This window comes from Bufo gargarizans, chromosome 8 (assembly GCF_014858855.1).
Source record: "Bufo gargarizans isolate SCDJY-AF-19 chromosome 8, ASM1485885v1, whole genome shotgun sequence".
NCBI lineage: Eukaryota > Metazoa > Chordata > Amphibia > Anura > Bufonidae > Bufo > Bufo gargarizans.
The window spans coordinates 194,879,597-194,898,545 of record NC_058087.1 but is presented as its reverse complement, the minus strand read 5'-3'; the positions used below and the strand labels follow the sequence as shown (position 1 = coordinate 194,898,545).

The following is an 18,949-nucleotide window of genomic DNA, read 5'->3' as shown; positions in this document are numbered from 1 at the left end:
GAGAATCCCTTTAAGATGAGGAGTGGGGGGGCAGCAATGACGTCATCAGTGTGTATACATTGTATCAGCAGATACAAACCGCACTCAGGACTGCAGGGGGTCAGTTACAATGTGTGATTAACATTTGCAGGTCACTCAGGGTTTCCTATGGAGCCCGGATAGCTCAGTCGGTAGAGCATCAGACTTTTAATCTGAGGGTCCAGGGTTCAAGTCCCTGTTCGGGCGGCTCCAGAAATTTTTTATTTTGATTTTCTTCCGTGCTGGAGGTCCTCGTCCTTGTGACATTTTGTGGCTCCTGTGGGTTTCGGCGGCGTTTACACCTTGTAATCTAATGCGAAACGTGATATATCGTGAACAACCGCGGCGTCCATTAGTGAGTGTAATGAGCACAGGCGGCCAGCAGGCGGAGCTGGAGAGAAAACTGTACAGAAGAGTGGAAGATGTGATGAGCACATGCATCCAGCAGGTGGCGCCTGCGAGATGAGTCTGAATTCACGACCTGCTGCTACCGGATATGATGTGATAGACATTGGTGGCCTGCAGGTGGCGCTGGAAAAGACACAGGGTGGGAAAACTTCTGCACTCCAGCTGTTGTGAGACTACAATTCCCAGCATGCTCCATTTATTTCTATGAGAGTTTTGAGAAGAGCAGAGCAAGTATGCATGCTGGGAGTTGTAGTTTCACAACAGCTGGAGTGCCGAGCAGAGCAAGTATGCATGCTGGGAGTTGTAGTTTCACAACAGCTGGAGTGCCGCGACTGTGATATTGTATGTTGTACCCCCATATGCTGCTGTATTGTGCAGTGGCGGCCATGTTACATGTCTCTGCCTCTCACAGTGAACACTAGTGGGCGCCATATTTACCTTTCCCAGTTTTATCCTTTTAAAGAGACACTGTCACCAAAATATAAGCAAATGTGCCAGCTGCAGTGTCTCCCCCCGTCCTCGTACAGACAACTGGCAGAGGTTACGAGTTCGCCGGGGTGACCTTGCCCCCGGGGGATATTGATCGGGCGTCTTGTGGGTTATAAATAGAGATTCTATTAGTGATGTGCAGGAAGCGGCTCCCCTGGCACCCGGGAGAGGCGGGCACCCACGGGACGCAGCGGAGAACGAGTAATCACTACATTAATGTCATTAGCCGGCAGCGGCTGCGTTAATGTCCCCCCAGAGCTGCCGCTCACATCCGCCATACGGACAGGAGCTTATGGGGGTTCATGAAACGCGTCTCGCTGCAAATTACTGGTTTACCGAGCCGACAGCAGAGACTGGTAGCTGTTCTTTAGATGTTGTCAACCAGCTTTTCTCCATTTCTCGCTCTGGCCTGAGACACAAAGCAAACACATGGTGTTCGTGCGCATTTGTGGCCCCTGAGCCTCACATGGGCCCCTAGTACAAGGCAGTGCAGAGCACACACAACTGACATTTATAGGTTATGGAAGGAATCAGTGATGTGAGAGGTGAACGTCAGCTATGAAGGTGGAGGACACCCTACGGGGAGCAGCTCGCCTCCAGAGAGAACCCGGGGGCCCCAGACGTGTAAACTCTACTGTGTATGGGGCTCCGGAGCAGACGGACGGTCACTGCACCTCTGAGGATCGGACCTCCGCTGATTGGTAAGGGGTTGTCTTCTCCGATGAGTCCCGTTTTCTTCTTCATGGAACGGATGGACGTTGGTGAGAAACATCAGAGAGGGAACGCCCTGCAACCATTGCTGGAAGTACACGAGCTGGTGGGGGCAGCGTCATGGTCGGGGGGAGGTTTTCCTGGCCTTCTCTGGGCCACTCGTCCATGTAGAAGACACTCTCAGCTGATTTGGGTATAAGTCCATCCTTGCAGGTCACGTACACCCCTACATGCTGATTGTCTCCCCCGGAGCGGATGGGATCGTACAGCAACACAAGGCGACGGCATGTCACACGGCTAGCAATGTCTGACATTGGCTGGAGGAGCATGACCAGTACTAGCCTGCCCCCGCTAATCCCCCAGACAGGAACCCGATTGAGTACCTGTGGGACCACCTCGATGGCCGTGTTCTCTCTATGGATCCCCCCACGCCCCTGTGGGATGCAGTCAGCGCGGCTCCAGATACCGGAGACAACCTACCCGGACCTTAGGCCTCCTACACACGGCTGCATCCGTTTGGCGGTCCGCGTGCATCCCACAATTTATGCAGGTCCTACTGTAAAAAAAAGCTGATTCTTGTCCAGAAAGCGAAGAAGAAGCGGACAGGATGCGTGATTTGTGCCCCAGCCGCACGGATGCCGACCGCACACCGATCACGTACGTGTGCCGCCTGGTTTTCTGCAGACCCGTAGAAGTGAATGGGTCCGTGTGCGATCCACAAAACACGCTGTGGGCACGAGGCTTTATGTGTAATGGACAATAAGGGGCCCACTAGCTTTGTTACCCAGGGGCCCAGCCATTCCGAGGTGCAATGTTCTGCAGATCTCCTTGAGAGCAATTTTTTAAATCTGTGAGGTGCAGATGTCTGCGGGGGCAGGCGGGGGGTGGTCACCTTGAAGAGCATGCCACCAGCCGTGCCCTGTGAATGTCGCCGTCTCTCCGGTTTCACATGCTGAGGACACGCAGGCTATATTTACACGGGTGGGAAAAGGTCAGGGGTTCTCCCTGAAGGTCAGAGACGACCTCCTCATATCACAGCCGCCGCCTTTATAAAGCAGCCGCAGCGCAGAGGCCGACACTCAGAGCCGAGTCACCGACGACCTCACGCCTCTCCAGAGCAGCAGGTAAGACACGAGGGGCCCCGGGGCCCGGATCAGTGACTGGGGGTGCAAGCACTGTATCTATCAGTCTATCTCATATCTAATATCAAATCAAATCAGCTTTATTGGAAGGACTAAATACATTGTAGCATTGCCAAAGCGAGTGGGAAATAATTGGGTAGGGTTGGGGGATGGGGACACGTCCAGGGTGGGGGTATAGGAGTCCATGGTATATCAGGCTCCTCTCAGTCTATGGCAGGCAGTAATATACTGTGCTGCTGTGGCCGCTGTGTTCTCTTCCTGCCCCCAGCAGTATGGAGAGTCTCTCCTCTTCCTCCTCCATGGAGGTGAAGTCTGGGCAGAGATCAGACAGTCTCCCTCACTGCTGAGTATTAGATAGGAGATAGATAGATAGATAGATAGAAGGAGATAGATAGATAGGAGATAGATAGAAGGAGATAGATAGATAGATAGATAGAAGGAGATAGATAGATAGATAGAAGGAGATAGATAGATAGTCTACTCTATCTATCTATCTATCTATCTACCTATCTATCTCCTTCTATCTATCTATCTATCTATCTATCATCTATCTCCTATCTATCTATCTTCTATCTATCTCCTTCTATCTATCTCCTTCTATCTATCTACCTATCTCCTTCTATCTATCTATCTATCTCCTTCTATCTATCTCCTTCTATCTATCTCCTATCTATCTATCTATCTCCTTCTATCTATCTATCTATCTATCTATCTATCTATCTATCTATCTATCATCTATCTCCTATCTATCCTTCTATCTATCTCCTTCTATCTATCTATCTATCTATCTATCTCCTATTTATCTATCTCCTTCTATCTATCTCCTATCTATCTATCTATCTATCTATCTATCATCTATCTATCCTTCTATCTATCTCCTTCTATCTATCTCCTATCTATCTATCTCCTTCTATCTATCTATCTATCTATCTATCTATCTATCTATCTATCTATCTATCATCTATCTCCTATCTATCCTTCTATCTATCTCCTTCTATCTATCTCCTTCTATCTATCTATCTATCTATCTATCATCTATCTCCTATCTATCTATCTTCTATCTATCTCCTTCTATCTATCTCCTTCTATCTATCTACCTATCTCCTTCTATCTATCTATCTATCTCCTTCTATCTATCTCCTTCTATCTATCTCCTATCTATCTATCTATCTCCTTCTATCTATCTATCTATCTATCTATCTATCTATCTATCTATCATCTATCTCCTATCTATCCTTCTATCTATCTCCTTCTATCTATCTATCTATCTATCTATCTATCTCCTATCTATCTATCTCCTTCTATCTATCTCCTATCTATCTATCTATCTATCTATCTATCTATCATCTATCTATCCTTCTATCTATCTCCTTCTATCTATCTCCTATCTATCTATCTCCTTCTATCTATCTATCTATCTATCTATCTATCTATCTATCATCTATCTCCTATCTATCCTTCTATCTATCTCCTTCTATCTATCTCCTTCTATCTATCTATCTATCTATCTCCTATCTATCTATCTCCTTCTATCTATCTATCTATCTATCCATCCATCCAGGGGTGGGATTCACATTTTTAACAACAGGTTTCCATGACACCCCTTTACATACACCACACACACACACACTCACCACCCAACTAAGGAGCTAAACGATCAGCGGCGCGCAAAGCATTAGAAGCGAACATCTCCAGCTGCCGCGCAGCCGCCGCCAGAGCACCGGATCGGGGTTCAGCCGGTAACACGGTTCCCCGATCCAGTTCTAATTTTAACATCCGGATCTGGAGAACTGGAGGGAACTGGTTGAATCCCATGCCTCTATCTATCCTTCCATCTATCCTTCCATCTATCCCCGCCGCTGACATGTCTTCCTCTTTCTCCTTCCTCATTACATCAATGTTCTGTTTCTTCATTTTCGCTGTAATTTCCTTTAAACTACTCTCCGGTGATTATCAGAGGGTGGGGGCCCTGCAGAGGGTGGGGGCCCCGACCTCCGCCTTCCTCTTCTCCCGGCCGGTGACAGGGTCGCTATGATGTTCTGGGTAATTCTGCATAAAGCAGAGAAGGTCTTTCACCTCTGTATTCTGATGACCTGTAAGGAGTCCGGGGGGTGGAGAAGAGTCACGCTGGCCACACCCCTTCTTGGCGGGGGTGCGCCATCCCTTCCCGCGGTAATGCAGTGGGCGGTGCATAGATGACGCTGAGGCCAGCACACTGCTCTGCACTTTACCGGGCACCATTGGAGGGGAGGGGCCTACATGACTCCGCCCTCCGGACTCCTTACAGGTCATCAGCATACTGCGATCCTTGTGCCTAATCTCCCAGAACATCATACGCCATCACTCCGTAGGCCAAAGCGGTTAGCTGGCGGGTTCGGATGGCGGCTGCGATCATCCCGCCCTCGTGCTGTTGTAGAACGAGCCGGTCTTAAAGGGTTAATAATGCCGTAGAAAGTGCTGCGTCAGGCGTGTGTCGGCAGAGTTGCCCATTTCTATGCCATGTGTTTACTCTGCCCAGTTCTATCTGGTTGGGCGAGTGCCCGCTTTAGATAAGTAGGCCCGGGTCCAGGTTAGGGTGGCTGCACCCTAGTTTACTTACAAGGGCTCGTGAATGTGCCCCCCATCTGCCCCTCCTCTCCCCGCGGGCGCGTGTTGTACGTGAGAGCTGTCACATCGACCAGAGCGTCTGGTTACCGTAATTACTCAGCTCTAATGTAATTCCCCGACTGAGGAAACGACCCGCTGGGCGTCTTACAATGTCCTGGACATTGGGGGGCCTTGTGAGACCCCCACTTCTGTGTGTCTGCCCCCCCCCCCATCTCGCTGACTGGCAAATTCCTGAGTCTGCCTCTAATCCCGCAGCACAAAACTGCAGGGACGTGTCCAGACCTCTCATTGTCTCCTTCCAAATCCCCCGGGGGCGTTGTGCTGGTCTACGCCCTCCGCGCCTCATGGGGGGGGGGGGGAAATTAAAGGGGGACTCCACCTAAAGGTCTGTATCTATTGCAGATCAGAGGATGACATCAGAAGGGAGGCAGCCGGTGACTTGGAGGGGGCCCCCCATAAGCTGTAATGACCGCCCTTATATTACATGGCATGGACATGTAAATCGGGGTCTTGGAAGAACCATAATGGATGCAACCTCTCTGAGACCCCCATGATGTAGCGCCCCTTTAAGGGAGGCGCAGATAGAAGGTATCAGTGTATTTACTGACACCATGGAGGCGGCAGGGGGTTGTCGCACCGGTTGACCCCGGTTGTCAGCTGCCGCGCTCTCTAAAGGTCACGGCTATTTCTGGGCCGCGCGGAGAGAAGCTCAGTTTCTGACACCCAACAGCTGCTGACACACCGACCCCCAGGTGTCATGGTGTCCCCGTGACCTGCGAGACGCTGTGCCTCCCTACATGCCCTGACTGTAAATGCTCAGGATTAAAGGGGAACTCTAGTCAAAGAATTGAACTTCTCTTTGTAATCATTCACACAACCGTTGTGTGAGGGAAGCGACAACCACCCCGGGGATAACGGGTTTTGTGCTCAGAGCTGCGGTTGTCGTGTTTCCAGTCTACGCAATGACAGGATCCGACCTCAGCCGTGGTCTGTGAAACTCAACATGGCCGGTCCTCCTGTCCCCTGACCTCATCAGAGGGTCGGCCGGTCCTCCTGTCCCCTGACCTCATCAGAGGGTCGGCCGGTCCTGCTGACATCATCGCTGATCAGAGGGTCGGCCGGTCCTGCTGACATCATCGCTGATCAGAGGGTCGGCCGGTCCTGCTGACATCATCGCTGATCAGAGGGTCGGCCGGTCGGTCCTGCTGACATCATCGCTGATCAGAAGGTCGGCCGGTCATGCTGACATCATCGCTGATCAGAGGGTCGGCCGGTCCTGCTGACATCATCGCTGATCAGAAGGTCGGCCGGTCCTGCTGACATCATCGCTGATCAGAGGGTCGGCCGGTCGGTCCTGCTGACATCATCGCTGATCAGAAGGTCGGCCGGTCATGCTGACATCATCGCTGATCAGAGGGTCGGCCGGTCCTGCTGACATCATCGCTGATCAGAGGGTCGGCCGGTCCTGCTGACATCATCGCTGATCAGAGGGTCGGCCGGTCCTGCTGACATCATCGCTGATCAGAGGGTCGGCCGGTCCTGCTGACATCATCGCTGATCAGAGGGTCGGCTGGTCCTGCTGACATCATCGCTGATCAGAGTGTTGGCCGGTCCTGCTGACATCATCACTGATCAGAGTGTTGGCCGGTCCAGCTGACATCATCGCTGATCAGATGGTTGGCCGGTCCTGCTGACATCATCGCTGATCAGATGGTTGGCTGGTCCTGCTGACATCATTGCTGATCAGAGTGTTGGCCGGTCCTGCTGACATCATCACTGATCAGATGGTTGGCTGGTCCTGCTGACGTCATCACTGATCAGAGTGTTGGCCGGTCCTGCTGACATCATCACTGATCAGATGGTTGGCTGGTCCTGCTGACGTCATCACAGTGGGGGTTGACAGAAATGACTGCCATGTGTTCTTTGCACAGAGACTTCCAGGCCTCCACACGGGCGTTGGTGGTATAGTGGTGAGCATAGCTGCCTTCCAAGCAGTTGACCCGGGTTCGATTCCCGGCCAACGCAGTAAGATTTTTTTTTTTCTTTCATTCATTATTATAGAATACAGTGGTCTGGGACCTCCTTGTACGAAATAATATAAATGTAACTTTTACTTCATTATTTAAAACGTCTAAACATTGATACAAAAAGTGCTCAGAATATTCAGCGAAGGATCAGACAGCTCTGGCTGGGGATAGCCGATTGTGGAAGGACTATCTCCCTGGGGACTCCGACCCTATAGCAGTGATGGAGAACCTTTTACAGACCGTGTGCCCAAACTGCAGCCCAAAACCCACTTATTTATCTCAAAGTCCTGCATCCTACAGTCCAGTATAGTGTGTCCTCCATCTACTTCATCATGTATCTATAATATCCCGCCTACATTCAGTGCGCGGCCTGTGCCGTCCATAGTGCGCCTGCGCTGAGGAATGGCAGGAAAAGTCTAACGCAGACCGGTACACCATAGACAGACTGGTACACCATAGTCAGACTGGTACACCATAGTCAGACTGGTACACCATAGACCTGACTGGTACACCATAGTCAGACTGGTACACCATAGACAGACTGGTACACCATAGACAGACCGGTACACCATAGACCTGACTGGTACACCATAGTCAGACTGGTACACCATAGACAGATTGGTACACCATAGTCAGACTGGTACACCATAGACCTGACTGATACACCATAGACCTGACTGGTACACCATAGACCTGACTGGTACACCATAGTCAGACTGGTACACCATAGACAGATTGGTACACCATAGTCAGACTGGTACACCATAGACCTGACTGGTATACCATAGACAGATTGGTACACCATAGTCAGACTGGTACACCATAGACCTGACTGGTACACCATAGTCAGACTGGTACACCATAGTCAGACCGGTACACCATAGACCTGACTGATACACCATAGACCTGACTGGTACACCATAGACCTGACTGGTACACCATAGTCAGACTGGTACACCATAGACAGACTGGTACACCATAGTCAGACCGGTACACCATAGACAGACTGGTACACCATAGTCAGACTGGTACACCATAGACAGACTGGTACACCATAGTCAGACTGGTACACCATAGACAGACTGGTACACCATAGTCAGACTGGTACACCATAGACAGACTGGTACACCATAGACAGACCGGTACACCATAGACCTGACTGGTACACCATAGACAGACTGGTACACCATAGACCTGACTGGTACACCATAGTCAGACTAGTACACAATAGACCTGACTGGTACACCATAGACAGACCGGTACACCATAGACAGACTGGTACACCATAGTCAGACTGGTACACCATAGTCAGACTGGTACACCATAGTCAGACTGGTACACCATAGACAGACCGGTACACCATAGACCTGACTGGTACACCATAGACAGACTGGTACACCATAGACCTGACTGGTACACCATAGTCAGACTGGTACACCATAGTCAGACTGGTACACCATAGACAGACTGGTACACCATAGTCAGACTGGTACACCATAGACAGACTGGTACACCATAGACAGACTGGTACACCATAGTCAGACTGGTACACCATAGACAGACTGGTACACCATAGACCTGACTGGTACACCATAGTCAGACTGGTACACCATAGACCTGAGTGGCACACCATAGACAGACTGGTACACCATAGTCAGACTGGTACACCATACACAGACTGGTACACCATAGACCTGACTGGTACACCATAGTCAGACTGGTACACCATAGACCTGACTGGTACACCATAGTCAGACTGGTACACCATAGACCTGACTGGTACACCATAGACCTGACTGGTACACCATAGACAGACTGGTACACCATAGACCTGAGTGGCACACCATAGACAGACTGGTACACCATAGTCAGACTGGTACACCATACACAGACTGGTACACCATACACAGACTGGTACACCATAGACAGACTGGTACACCATACACAGACTGGTACACCATACACAGACTGGTACACCATACACAGACTGGTACACCATAGACTTTTTCCAGGGTGCGGGTGCCCACAGAGAGGGCTCTGAGTGTTGCCTCTGGCACCCGTGCCATAGGTTCGCCACCACTGCCCTATAGTTACTAAGTGGGGAGCACCTCAAGTGGCGGTCGTCGGAGCACCCGTCCTGAAAAGAGCGACCCCCTGCCTGCTAGATCACCCTGTTGCTTACTAGACCCTCATAGCTCCAACGCGTTTCGCTGCGTCCGCCGGCTCATCGGGGAGCAGCGTCTCGGGTAGCTGCCGTATAGGATGGCAGCGGCCAACGCAGTAAGATTTGTATTATTTATTTACTATTATATTTCATATTTTTGCTGTGAATAGATAAATATAGATAATGTAGATAATATCCCAAAAGGAGGCATTACATATGGTAAAAGATGATCTGCACAAGTTAAAACTTGAGATGCTCTGCAGTAGCACAGACTATGAGATGCTCTGCAGTAGCACAGTCTCTATGAGATGCTCTGCAGTAGCACAGACTATGAGATGTTCTGCAGTAGCACAGTCTCTATGAGATGCTCTGCAGTAGCACAGTCTCTATGAGATGCTCTGCAGTAGCACAGACTATGAGATGTTCTGCAGTAGCACAGTCTCTATGAGATGCTCTGCAGTAACACTGTCTCTATGAGATGCTCTGCAGTAACACTGTCTCTATGAGATGCTCTGCAGTAGCACAGTCTCTATGAGATGCTCTGCAGTAACACTGTCTCTATGAGATGCTCTGCAGTAGCACAGTCTCTATGAGATGCTCTGCAGTAACACTGTCTCTTTGAGATGCTCTGCAGTAACACTGTCTCTATGAGATGCTCTGCAGTAACAGTCTCTATGAGATGCTCTGCAGTAACAGTCTCTATGAGATGTTCTGCAGTAGCACAGTCTCTATGAGATGCTCTGCAGTAACACTGTCTCTATGAGATGCTCTGCAGTAACACTGTCTCTATGAGATGCTCTGCAGTTACACTGTCTATTAGATGCTCTGCAGTAACACTGTCTCTATGAGATGCTCTGCAGTAACACTGTCTCTATGAGATGCTCTGCAGTAGCACAGTCTCTATGAGATGCTCTGCAGTAGCACAGTCTCTATGAGATGCTCTGCAGCCTGGGATGACTGGGTACCGGAAGGATGGGGGATGGGCCGGGATGACTGCCGGTTGCATCATTGCTGGGGCTGTGACTGGTGTCACGTCTGACTGGCGTCACAGCTACACGTATGTGTCATGTCTTCCCCACATGTCACCTCTGGAAGTGAAGTACATGTGTATAGATGCCGGTGACCTACTGCATTGTGCTGCATGTGGCACTACAAGTCCAAGCCAGCCCTGCTAATTGAGCCCCCCTGTGTAGGATGCAGCCCCTCACCCACACCTTGGCTGACCTTCAGGCTCTGAGTATAATGGGGCTCTGTGTGGTGTGTGTGTCCCTTTAAGTCATAGCCCCGCCCCTCAACTCGCTACATGACGTTCTGAGGTAGAACACTGAGTATCAGTCGGCTGGAGACCAAGCAGGAGGTGAGAGCTGCGGTACCGGCGCGGTGCAGCATGAAGGATGGGGGAGCACAGGGGATGGGGGGGCTTATAGATGGGGGAGCACAGGGGATGGGGGGCTTATAGATGGGGGAGCACAGGGGATGGCGGGCTGATAGATGATGGGGGCTAATAGATGGGGGAGCACAGGGGATGGGGGAGCACAGGGGTTGGGGGGCTGATAGATGATGGGGGCAGGGGATGGGGGAGCACAGGGGTTGGGGGGCTGATAGATGAGGCGGACAGGGGATGGGGGCGATAGATGGGGAGCACGGGATGGGGGGCCGATAGATGGGGGAGCACAGGGGATGGGGGGCCGATAGATGGGGGAGCACAGGGGATGGGGGGCCGATAGATGGGGGAGCACAGGGGATGGGGGGCCGATAGATGGGGGAGCACAGGGGATGGGGGGCCGATAGATGGGGGAGCACAGGGGATGGGGGGCCGATAGATGGGGGAGCACAGGGGATGGGGGGCCGATAGATGGGGGAGCACAGGGGATGAGCTTGGTGAGACAAGGAGGCGGCTGGTGAGGTAGGGCAGAGGGGTATATAATGACATCACAGTTTTGGATGCGGATGGAGGAAACCTGCAGGTAGGGGCAGCAAGGTGAACTGCAGGAGGGATAAAGGGAGGGTAAGCTGGAGGTGAGCAGGGCAGTCCTGGGGTTGTGGGTTGGCAGTGGTGACGGTCCTGATGGGGGTTGTTGGTGACGGGGGTCATTACATTGTTAGTTGTGGAGACCGATGAAATCGTCTTTTGCTCAGATGCCACGACCACAGGGTGCACGTGGTGCCCGTGCTACTGTTGTGTGTGACTGCAGGGCACATAGCAGTGAGGGGCACAGTCCTGCAGGGCACACAGCAGTGAGGGGCGCAGTCCTGCAGGGCTGGAGCAGTGTGCCAGGCTCACCTCACCCTGCGGAGGGCGCTCTGCTCTGGCTCAGTTTCCTGCACAGGCCTCAAGGATTCTGCAGCGTTTTTCTGCCTCATCATTTCCGTGAAATCTAGAAGGAAGTGAGTGACACATCGCTGCGCAACCGGCATCCTTAACCCCTCGTGGGTTGCCTGCCCTCCGAGTCTCCTTCACTGTCAGGCGTCTCCTGCTGCGCACGTTTTACGGTTTATTTTTAGACATCCATATTGTGGGCCGGACCCTGGGGGGGGGGGGGGGGGGGGGCTGCAGATAAGGGAGCCCGGAATTAGCTCTCAGTAGTGATCTGGGTGCCCGCAGAGGTCACGGTGCAGGGTTCCGGTACTGCTAGGGTTAACGCTGGCTACTGCGGTGTAGGTGCGCCGGCCCTGCCCTTACTTTGTAAAGGACCAGTACAGTCTGAAATGCGTCAGGCCCCTGTGTGTACTTTATAGGGCTAGGAATTTGGATTGCTGTCCCTTTAAGATTATCCTCCCCCCATGTATCTACAGAACGCAGCACCATGCCTACCGAATTCCCCGCACTAACTGCTGAGCAGAAGAAGGAGCTCCATGACATCGCTCAGCGCATCGTGGCCCCCGGGAAGGGTATCCTGGCCGCCGATGAGTCCACAGGTAAGCGTGTCATGGATGTTGCTCCACATACGTGTTCTTAAAGGGGGTTATGAGATTGGAAAAACATGGCTGCCTACTAAAAAAAAACAAAAAAAAAAACTCTCCATCACCATAGCGACTGCCAACAAAAGTCAGCCATATTGGAATTTGGGTGTTTCCTAACTGCTGGCATTGGTCCCACTCGTGGATCGGGTGTCGCCCTCCTGCATCCTTATGTAATAGTCTGAATGAAGTGCACCATATTGGGGGGATGAGTGCGAGCCGGAGGGGTCTGAAGATAAAACGGGGGGTCCAAAAACAGAAACCCTTTCAGCAATACTCAGGGGTCCGGGCTGATACCACTGCGCCTCTGATTGGTCAGGCTCCCGCTGTATAACCGCTCAGTCTGATCCTCCTCTGATTTGTCGGGCTCCTGCTCTATCAGTCTGATTTCCCCCCCCCCCTCTCTTGATTGGTCAGGGCTCCTGCTCGATCAGTCTGATCCTCCTCTGATTGGTCGGGCTCCCGCTGTATAACCGCTCAGTCTGATCCCCCTCTGATTGGTCGGGCTCCCGCTGTATAACCGCTCAGTCTGATCCCCCTCTGATTGGTCGGGCTCCCGCTGTATAACCGCTCAGTCTGATCCTCCTCTGATTGGTCGGGCTCCCGCTGTATAACCGCTCAGTCTGATCCTCCTCTGATTGGTCGGGCTCAGTCTGATCCTCCTCTGATTGGTCGGGCTCCCGCTGTATAACCGCTCAGTCTGATCCCGCCCTCTCTCTGCTCCTCGCAGGCAGCATTGCCAAGCGCCTGAGCTCCATCGGAGCGGAGAACACAGAGGAGAACCGCCGTGGCTACCGCCAGCTGCTCTTCACCGCTGACGATAGGGTCAACCCCTGCATCGGTGGTGTCATCACCTTCCACGAGACCCTGTACCACAAGACTGATAATGGCACTCCATTCACCAAGGTCATCAAGGACAAGGGTGCCATGGTTGGCATTAAGGTAAGTGGTGACCGTGTAGTTGTCATACCGCCATCTAGCTGTTAGTCCATCCTCGGCTGGATCACCCATGGGTCTATTCTCTGCCTTCAGGTGGACAAAGGTGTCGTTCCCCTCGCCGGAACCAACGGAGAGACCACAACACAGGGTAAGTAGAGACGGTATATACCGAGTACATGCATGGCACGGCGCAGGGATTGATCCCTATAGTCAGTGCAGTTATCACTTGACCTGCTGGACTTAAAGCAGTTTGCAGCTGTCAGGGCATGCTGGGAGTTGTAGTTTTGCAATAGCTGGAGAGTCACAGATTGGGGACCACTGCAATAAGGGCATGTTCAGGTGATCGATAGCAGTGTGTTAGGTTCCCCCCATTTACTACGGTGACAAAACTGCATAAGAGAGGCCCTTTTTTCTGATTAAGATCTCTGCTTGTTGACAATGAATGGGAAATCTACCAGTTCATTACAGCAGCTCTGTGCAGATGTGTAAGCAGGACTCGTCTTCAGCCTCTATGAAAATGGTGACAAGCTGAGGCCTATTAGAAAGTTGCAGACATTTACACCACTGTGAAGGTTTACATGATGAGACCCTGTCCTGGGCCGATCGCTGTGGTGCGCAGTGTGTGGTCTGACTGCTGTGGAGGTTGCAGTGTGTGATCTGACGGCTGTGGAGATTGCAGTGTGTCGCGCAGTATGTGTATTTTGACTAGTGTGGAGGTTGCAGTGTGTGATCTGACGGCTGTGGAGGTTGCAGTGTGTGATCTGACGGCTGTGGAGGTTGCAGTGTGTGATCTGACGGCTGTGGAGGTTGCAGTGTGTGATCTGACGGCTGTGGAGGTTGCAGTGTGTGATCTGACGGCTGTGGAGGTTGCAGTGTGTGATCTGACGGCTGTGGAGGTTGCAGTGTGTGATCTGACGGCTGTGGAGGTTGCGGTGTGTGATCTGACGGCTGTGGAGGTTGCGGTGTGTGATCTGACGGCTGTGGAGGTTGCGGTGTGTGATCTGACGGCTGTGGAGGTTGCGGCGTGTGATCTGACGGCTGTGGAGGTTGCGGCGTGTGATCTGACGGCTGTGGAGGTTGCGGCGTGTGATCTGACGGCTGTGGAGGTTGCGGCGTGTGATCTGACGGCTGTGGAGGTTGCGGCGTGTGATCTGACGGCTGTGGAGGTTGCGGCGTGTGATCTGACGGCTGTGGAGGTTGCGGCGTGTGATCTGACGGCTGTGGAGGTTGCGGCGTGTGATCTGACGGCTGTGGAGGTTGCGGCGTGTGATCTGACGGCTGTGGAGGTTGCGGCGTGTGATCTGACGGCTGTGGAGGTTGCGGCGTGTGATCTGACGGCTGTGGAGGTTGCGGCGTGTCTCGCGGTGCGCAGTGTGTGATCTGACGGCTGTGGAGGTTGCGGCGTGTCTTGCAGTGTGTGATCTGACGGCTGTGGAGGTTGCGGCGTGTCTTGCAGTGTGTGATCTGACTGCTGTGGAGGTTGCGGCGTGTCTCGCGGTGCGCAGTGTGTGATCTGATGTGCCCCTTCTACAGGTCTCGACGGCCTCTCCGAGCGCTGCGCTCAGTACAAGAAGGACGGAGCCGACTTCGCCAAGTGGCGCTCTGTGTTGAAGATCTCCGAGCACACACCCTCTCCCCTCGCCATCCTTGAGAATGCCAACGTACTGGCCCGCTATGCCAGCATTTGCCAACAGGTGACTGATTCCCTATGAAGTTGTCACAGCCCCGCCCCTTTTACTAGACGGCTTATGTCCTGTTCTTCCTGTTCTTATAGAACGGCATCGTCCCCATTGTGGAGCCCGAGGTCCTCCCCGACGGTGACCACGATCTGAAGAGGTGCCAGTACGTGACTGAGAAGGTAAGTGGCTGTGGTCAGTGCGGGCGGTAGGACCGCGAGCGACGCTAGCGGTATTCTGACGGGGGCCGGTCTTGTTTTAGGTCCTGGCCGCTGTGTACAAAGCCCTCAGTGACCACCACGTCTACCTGGAGGGAACCCTGCTCAAACCCAACATGGTGACACCTGGCCAAGCCTGCACCAAAAAGTACAGCCCCGCTGAGGTCGCCATGGCAACAGTTACCGCCCTGAGGCGCACCGTGCCTCCCGCAGTCTCCGGTAAGAGGGGGAATTTAAGTAAAGCGATGAGATTCCTCAAGGAGGTCCTGGCCGTCATCTATAATGTCTCCTTTGTGTAGGCATCACTTTCCTGTCTGGAGGTCAGAGTGAGGAGGAATCCACAGTTCACCTGAACGCCATCAACAAGTGCCCCCTGCACAAGCCCTGGCCCCTGACCTTCTCCTACGGCCGCGCCCTGCAGGCCTCTGCCCTCAAAGCCTGGGGGGGCAAGAAGGAGAACATCAAGAGCGCTCAAGAGGAGTACACCAAGCGCGCACTGGTGAGTAACCCTGGTGTCCACCGACGCAATACTCCACATGACCACTAGATGGCACATGTCGGTTACATCATACCTTCTACTGCAATCACATCCAGAGCTGCAATCGCAATTCTGCTTATTGCTTGGACTCCAGTCTGATTAGCTGACATCCTCCGGTGCATTGTGGGAGTTGTATTTTATTTATTTTTTCTTCTTCCAAAAGCAGGGAACTAAAGCTTTTTTTTTTTTTTTTTCTTCTTCTCCCCTTAGGCTAACAGCCTGGCTGCCCAAGGCAAGTACGTGCCCTCCGGACAGGCGGGAGCCGCAGCGGGAGAGTCTCTGTTCGTGTCCAACCACGCCTATTAAACGTCGCATCCCTCGTTCTTTGTGTCACTGGCGGCTGCTTCTGTATAGTGTAGTGTGAGCCCCCCCAGCTCTGCAGGGCATGAAGCCAATAACTGCTATTCCCACCTGCAGAGTGTTACACAGTTAACCTTCCCTATGCTGGAGAAAGAAAGAGAGTGACCGGCGGAGTGTCGCCGCTCTGCTGGCTGTTGTGTGGAAGTGCAGTAGGTATGAATGGTGAGTGCGATGGCTTTAGAGTGCGTGTGCTGATGTCTCTGTGCTCGGCTCTGAGTCACGTCTAATTTATGTCACTCCTAGTGAAACCTCAATAAAGCAGGTAGATGAACCACCCACGGTGTATGTCTGATCTTCTTGGGGGGTCCTGGGACCAATGTGGGCTCCTGCTGGCAGATGGGAGGTGACTGGACGGGACCAGAAGCTCGTTGTGTAGGGGGTCAAATCCAGCATTAAAAGGCAGAAGTGCCAACTGCAGAGTCATTGTGCTGGGGGTCTTGCCAGGAAAAGAGATGCCGCCCGGATGTCAGGTCTACACCTATAGTCATCAGCTATCTTCTGGTCACCTGTAACACAGCGCCACCTGGTGGGGAATCGCTGAAACACACCACGTATTGAGGTGCCTGGTACTAATGGGTCAGCTGACCTAGAGGGGGTCTCCATGTACACAATGTGCCCCCGATCTTGCAGTAAAACACTGATCCTGGATCAGAGGGGAGAGCAAGGCTATGGCCCCTTTCACACTTGCGTTGTCCGGATCCGGCATAGAGTTCCGTCGTCGGGGCTCTATGCCGGAAGAATCCTGATCAGGATTATCCCCATGCATTCTGAATAGAGTGAAATCCGTTCAGGATGCATCAGGATGTCTTCAGTTCCAGAACGGAACGTTTTTGGGCCGGAGAAAATACCGCAGCATGCAGTACTTTTTGCTCCGGCCAAAAATCCTGAAGACTTGCCGCAAGGCCGGATCCGGAATGAATGCCCATTGAAAGGCATTGATCCGGACTTAAGCTAAACGTCGTTTCGGCGCATTGCCAGATCCGACGTTTAGCTTTTTATGAATGGTTACCATGGCTGCCGGGATGCTAAAGTCCTGGCAGCCATGGTAAAGTGTAGTGGGGAGCGGTAAACTTACCGTCCGTGCGGCTCCCGGGGCGCTCCAGAGTGACGTCAGGGCGCCCCAAGCGCATGGATCACGTGATCGCATGGCACGTCATCCATGCGCATGGGGCGCTCTGACGTCATTCTGGAGCGCCCCGGGAGCCGCACGGACGGTAAGTATGCTGCTCCCCGCTACTACTATGGCAACCAGGACTTTAATAGCGTCCTGGGTGCCATAGTAACACTGAAAGCATTTTGAAGACGGATCCGTCTTCAAATGCTTTCCGTACACTTGCGTTTTTCCGGATCCAGCGTGTACCTCCGGCAAGTGGAGTACACGCCGGATCCGGACAACGCAAGTGTGAAAGGGCCCTATGATGGCTGGACCCATCTACATGAAGCAGGAGCTGAACCGGCTGACATCCGAGGACAACACGGGGCTGATGTCTTTGGCTGGAGGACCACTTTAAGGACCCTGCTCCTCCTTCATTACAGGGCTTCCAGCATGTAAACTGCATCTGCAATTCAAAGGTCTGGAAAAGCTGGGTGATTGTGAAGGAAGAAACATCTCAGCTTTCCCAGACACGTGGCACACCGAGGCCGGGGGTCAGCGCGAGGTGCGGGGCTGAACAATACATACGGGCTCATTCACACCCTGATATACTGCAGGAAGGCGAGCAGTGACACGGTAAAACGCAACTTTCCATATGTATAAATTCTCCCTAGAGAGTAAACAAAACCCTGACAAACCAGAAAGAACACTTCTGTGTAGGACCTAAACTGGTACCAGAGTATGGCAATACACCAGGCGCATACCACCCTAGGCACAAGGAGGACCTGGGTATTCCAGTCCCAAGGTAGGGGTACTGGAGCTCTAGGGACACTAAAACAACATGGAATGGTCTTACTGGTTTTGTTGAGACCTCACAACGTGTTGGTGAAGGAGGTGGTCACACAGGGAGAACTTGTCAAAACCGGACGTCCAGCCAGTAATCGAGGCATCCGAGAGTTCGGTCAGACGTAGTAGTATGTGGACCTTAAAGAGAAAGAAACTTGCCCTAGTAAGGCCCTACTCTACCTATCCAGCCCTGGTGACCTAACATGGGGTCCGTGCCCCGCAAGGGGTGGTCCCGCCCGAAACCTTACCCTGATGAGGAGTCCCTATGGTAGAGGAATGTTGACATGAGGCGTGTAGCAGAATTCACCTGCAAAACATAAACAAAACGGGCGACCCGTTAGATAAAGATCCCACACTGCCCGCTAAGTGAGGGCTGGTACTCACAATACTCCTGGGACGGCATGTAGCAGATGTCCAGGGTCGTGGGCACTGAAGTTTACCGCGCCGCCATCACACGCGCAGGCCTGACAGGCACTGAGAAGCGCGCTGTATTTCAAAAGAGGAAGGGGAGGAGGAACGGCCTATGTGCGTGCGCACTGCATGACGCCGACCCACGTGACCGGCCCATATCACATGATCGGGCCCACGGAGGTACGCGCTCAGAAACAGTGCGCAGGCGCGTACGGCCGAGCGCTGCCCATGGTAGGCGCAGCCTCAGAGACGCACAGACGTAACTGTGCCGCCGAGGCTGCCTACAGAACGCCAGGCTGTCAGGTGGGGACTAATATGGGGGGGATGGAGCTGTAGGGAAA

General features: G+C 52.7%; 2 protein-coding genes and 2 non-coding genes across 5 annotated transcripts; all 4 read left to right on the top strand.

Moving 5' to 3' along the window:
• The first annotated feature begins 152 nt into the window (after positions 1-152).
• TRNAK-UUU lies at positions 153-225 on the top strand. The gene has a single exon. It is a non-coding gene; the product is annotated as a tRNA-Lys (tRNA).
• A 2,370-nt stretch (positions 226-2,595) lies between these two features.
• ALDOA (aldolase, fructose-bisphosphate A) lies at positions 2,596-16,534 on the top strand. Of its 2 annotated transcripts, none has more exons than XM_044303206.1 (9): positions 2,596-2,750; positions 12,363-12,485; positions 13,258-13,469; positions 13,560-13,614; positions 15,000-15,160; positions 15,241-15,324; positions 15,405-15,579; positions 15,660-15,859; positions 16,109-16,534. In XM_044303206.1, the coding sequence occupies exons 2-9, from the start codon at positions 12,374-12,376 to the stop codon at positions 16,202-16,204; spliced, it is 1,095 nt and encodes a 364-aa protein (XP_044159141.1). In that variant the 5' UTR covers positions 2,596-2,750; positions 12,363-12,373; the 3' UTR covers positions 16,205-16,534. The 2 variants fall into 2 exon arrangements, with proteins under 2 accessions (XP_044159141.1, XP_044159142.1); XM_044303207.1 differs by lacking the exon at positions 2,596-2,750 and adding an exon at positions 10,899-10,923.
• Positions 7,329-7,400, top strand: TRNAG-UCC. The gene has a single exon. It is a non-coding gene; the product is annotated as a tRNA-Gly (tRNA).
• Positions 13,621-14,992, top strand: LOC122944672. The gene is made up of 2 exons (XM_044303208.1): positions 13,621-14,782; positions 14,813-14,992. Exons 1-2 carry the CDS (start codon positions 14,159-14,161, stop codon positions 14,843-14,845), a joined length of 657 nt encoding a protein of 218 aa, XP_044159143.1. The 5' UTR covers positions 13,621-14,158; the 3' UTR covers positions 14,846-14,992.
• Positions 16,535-18,949: the final 2,415 nt, after the last annotated feature.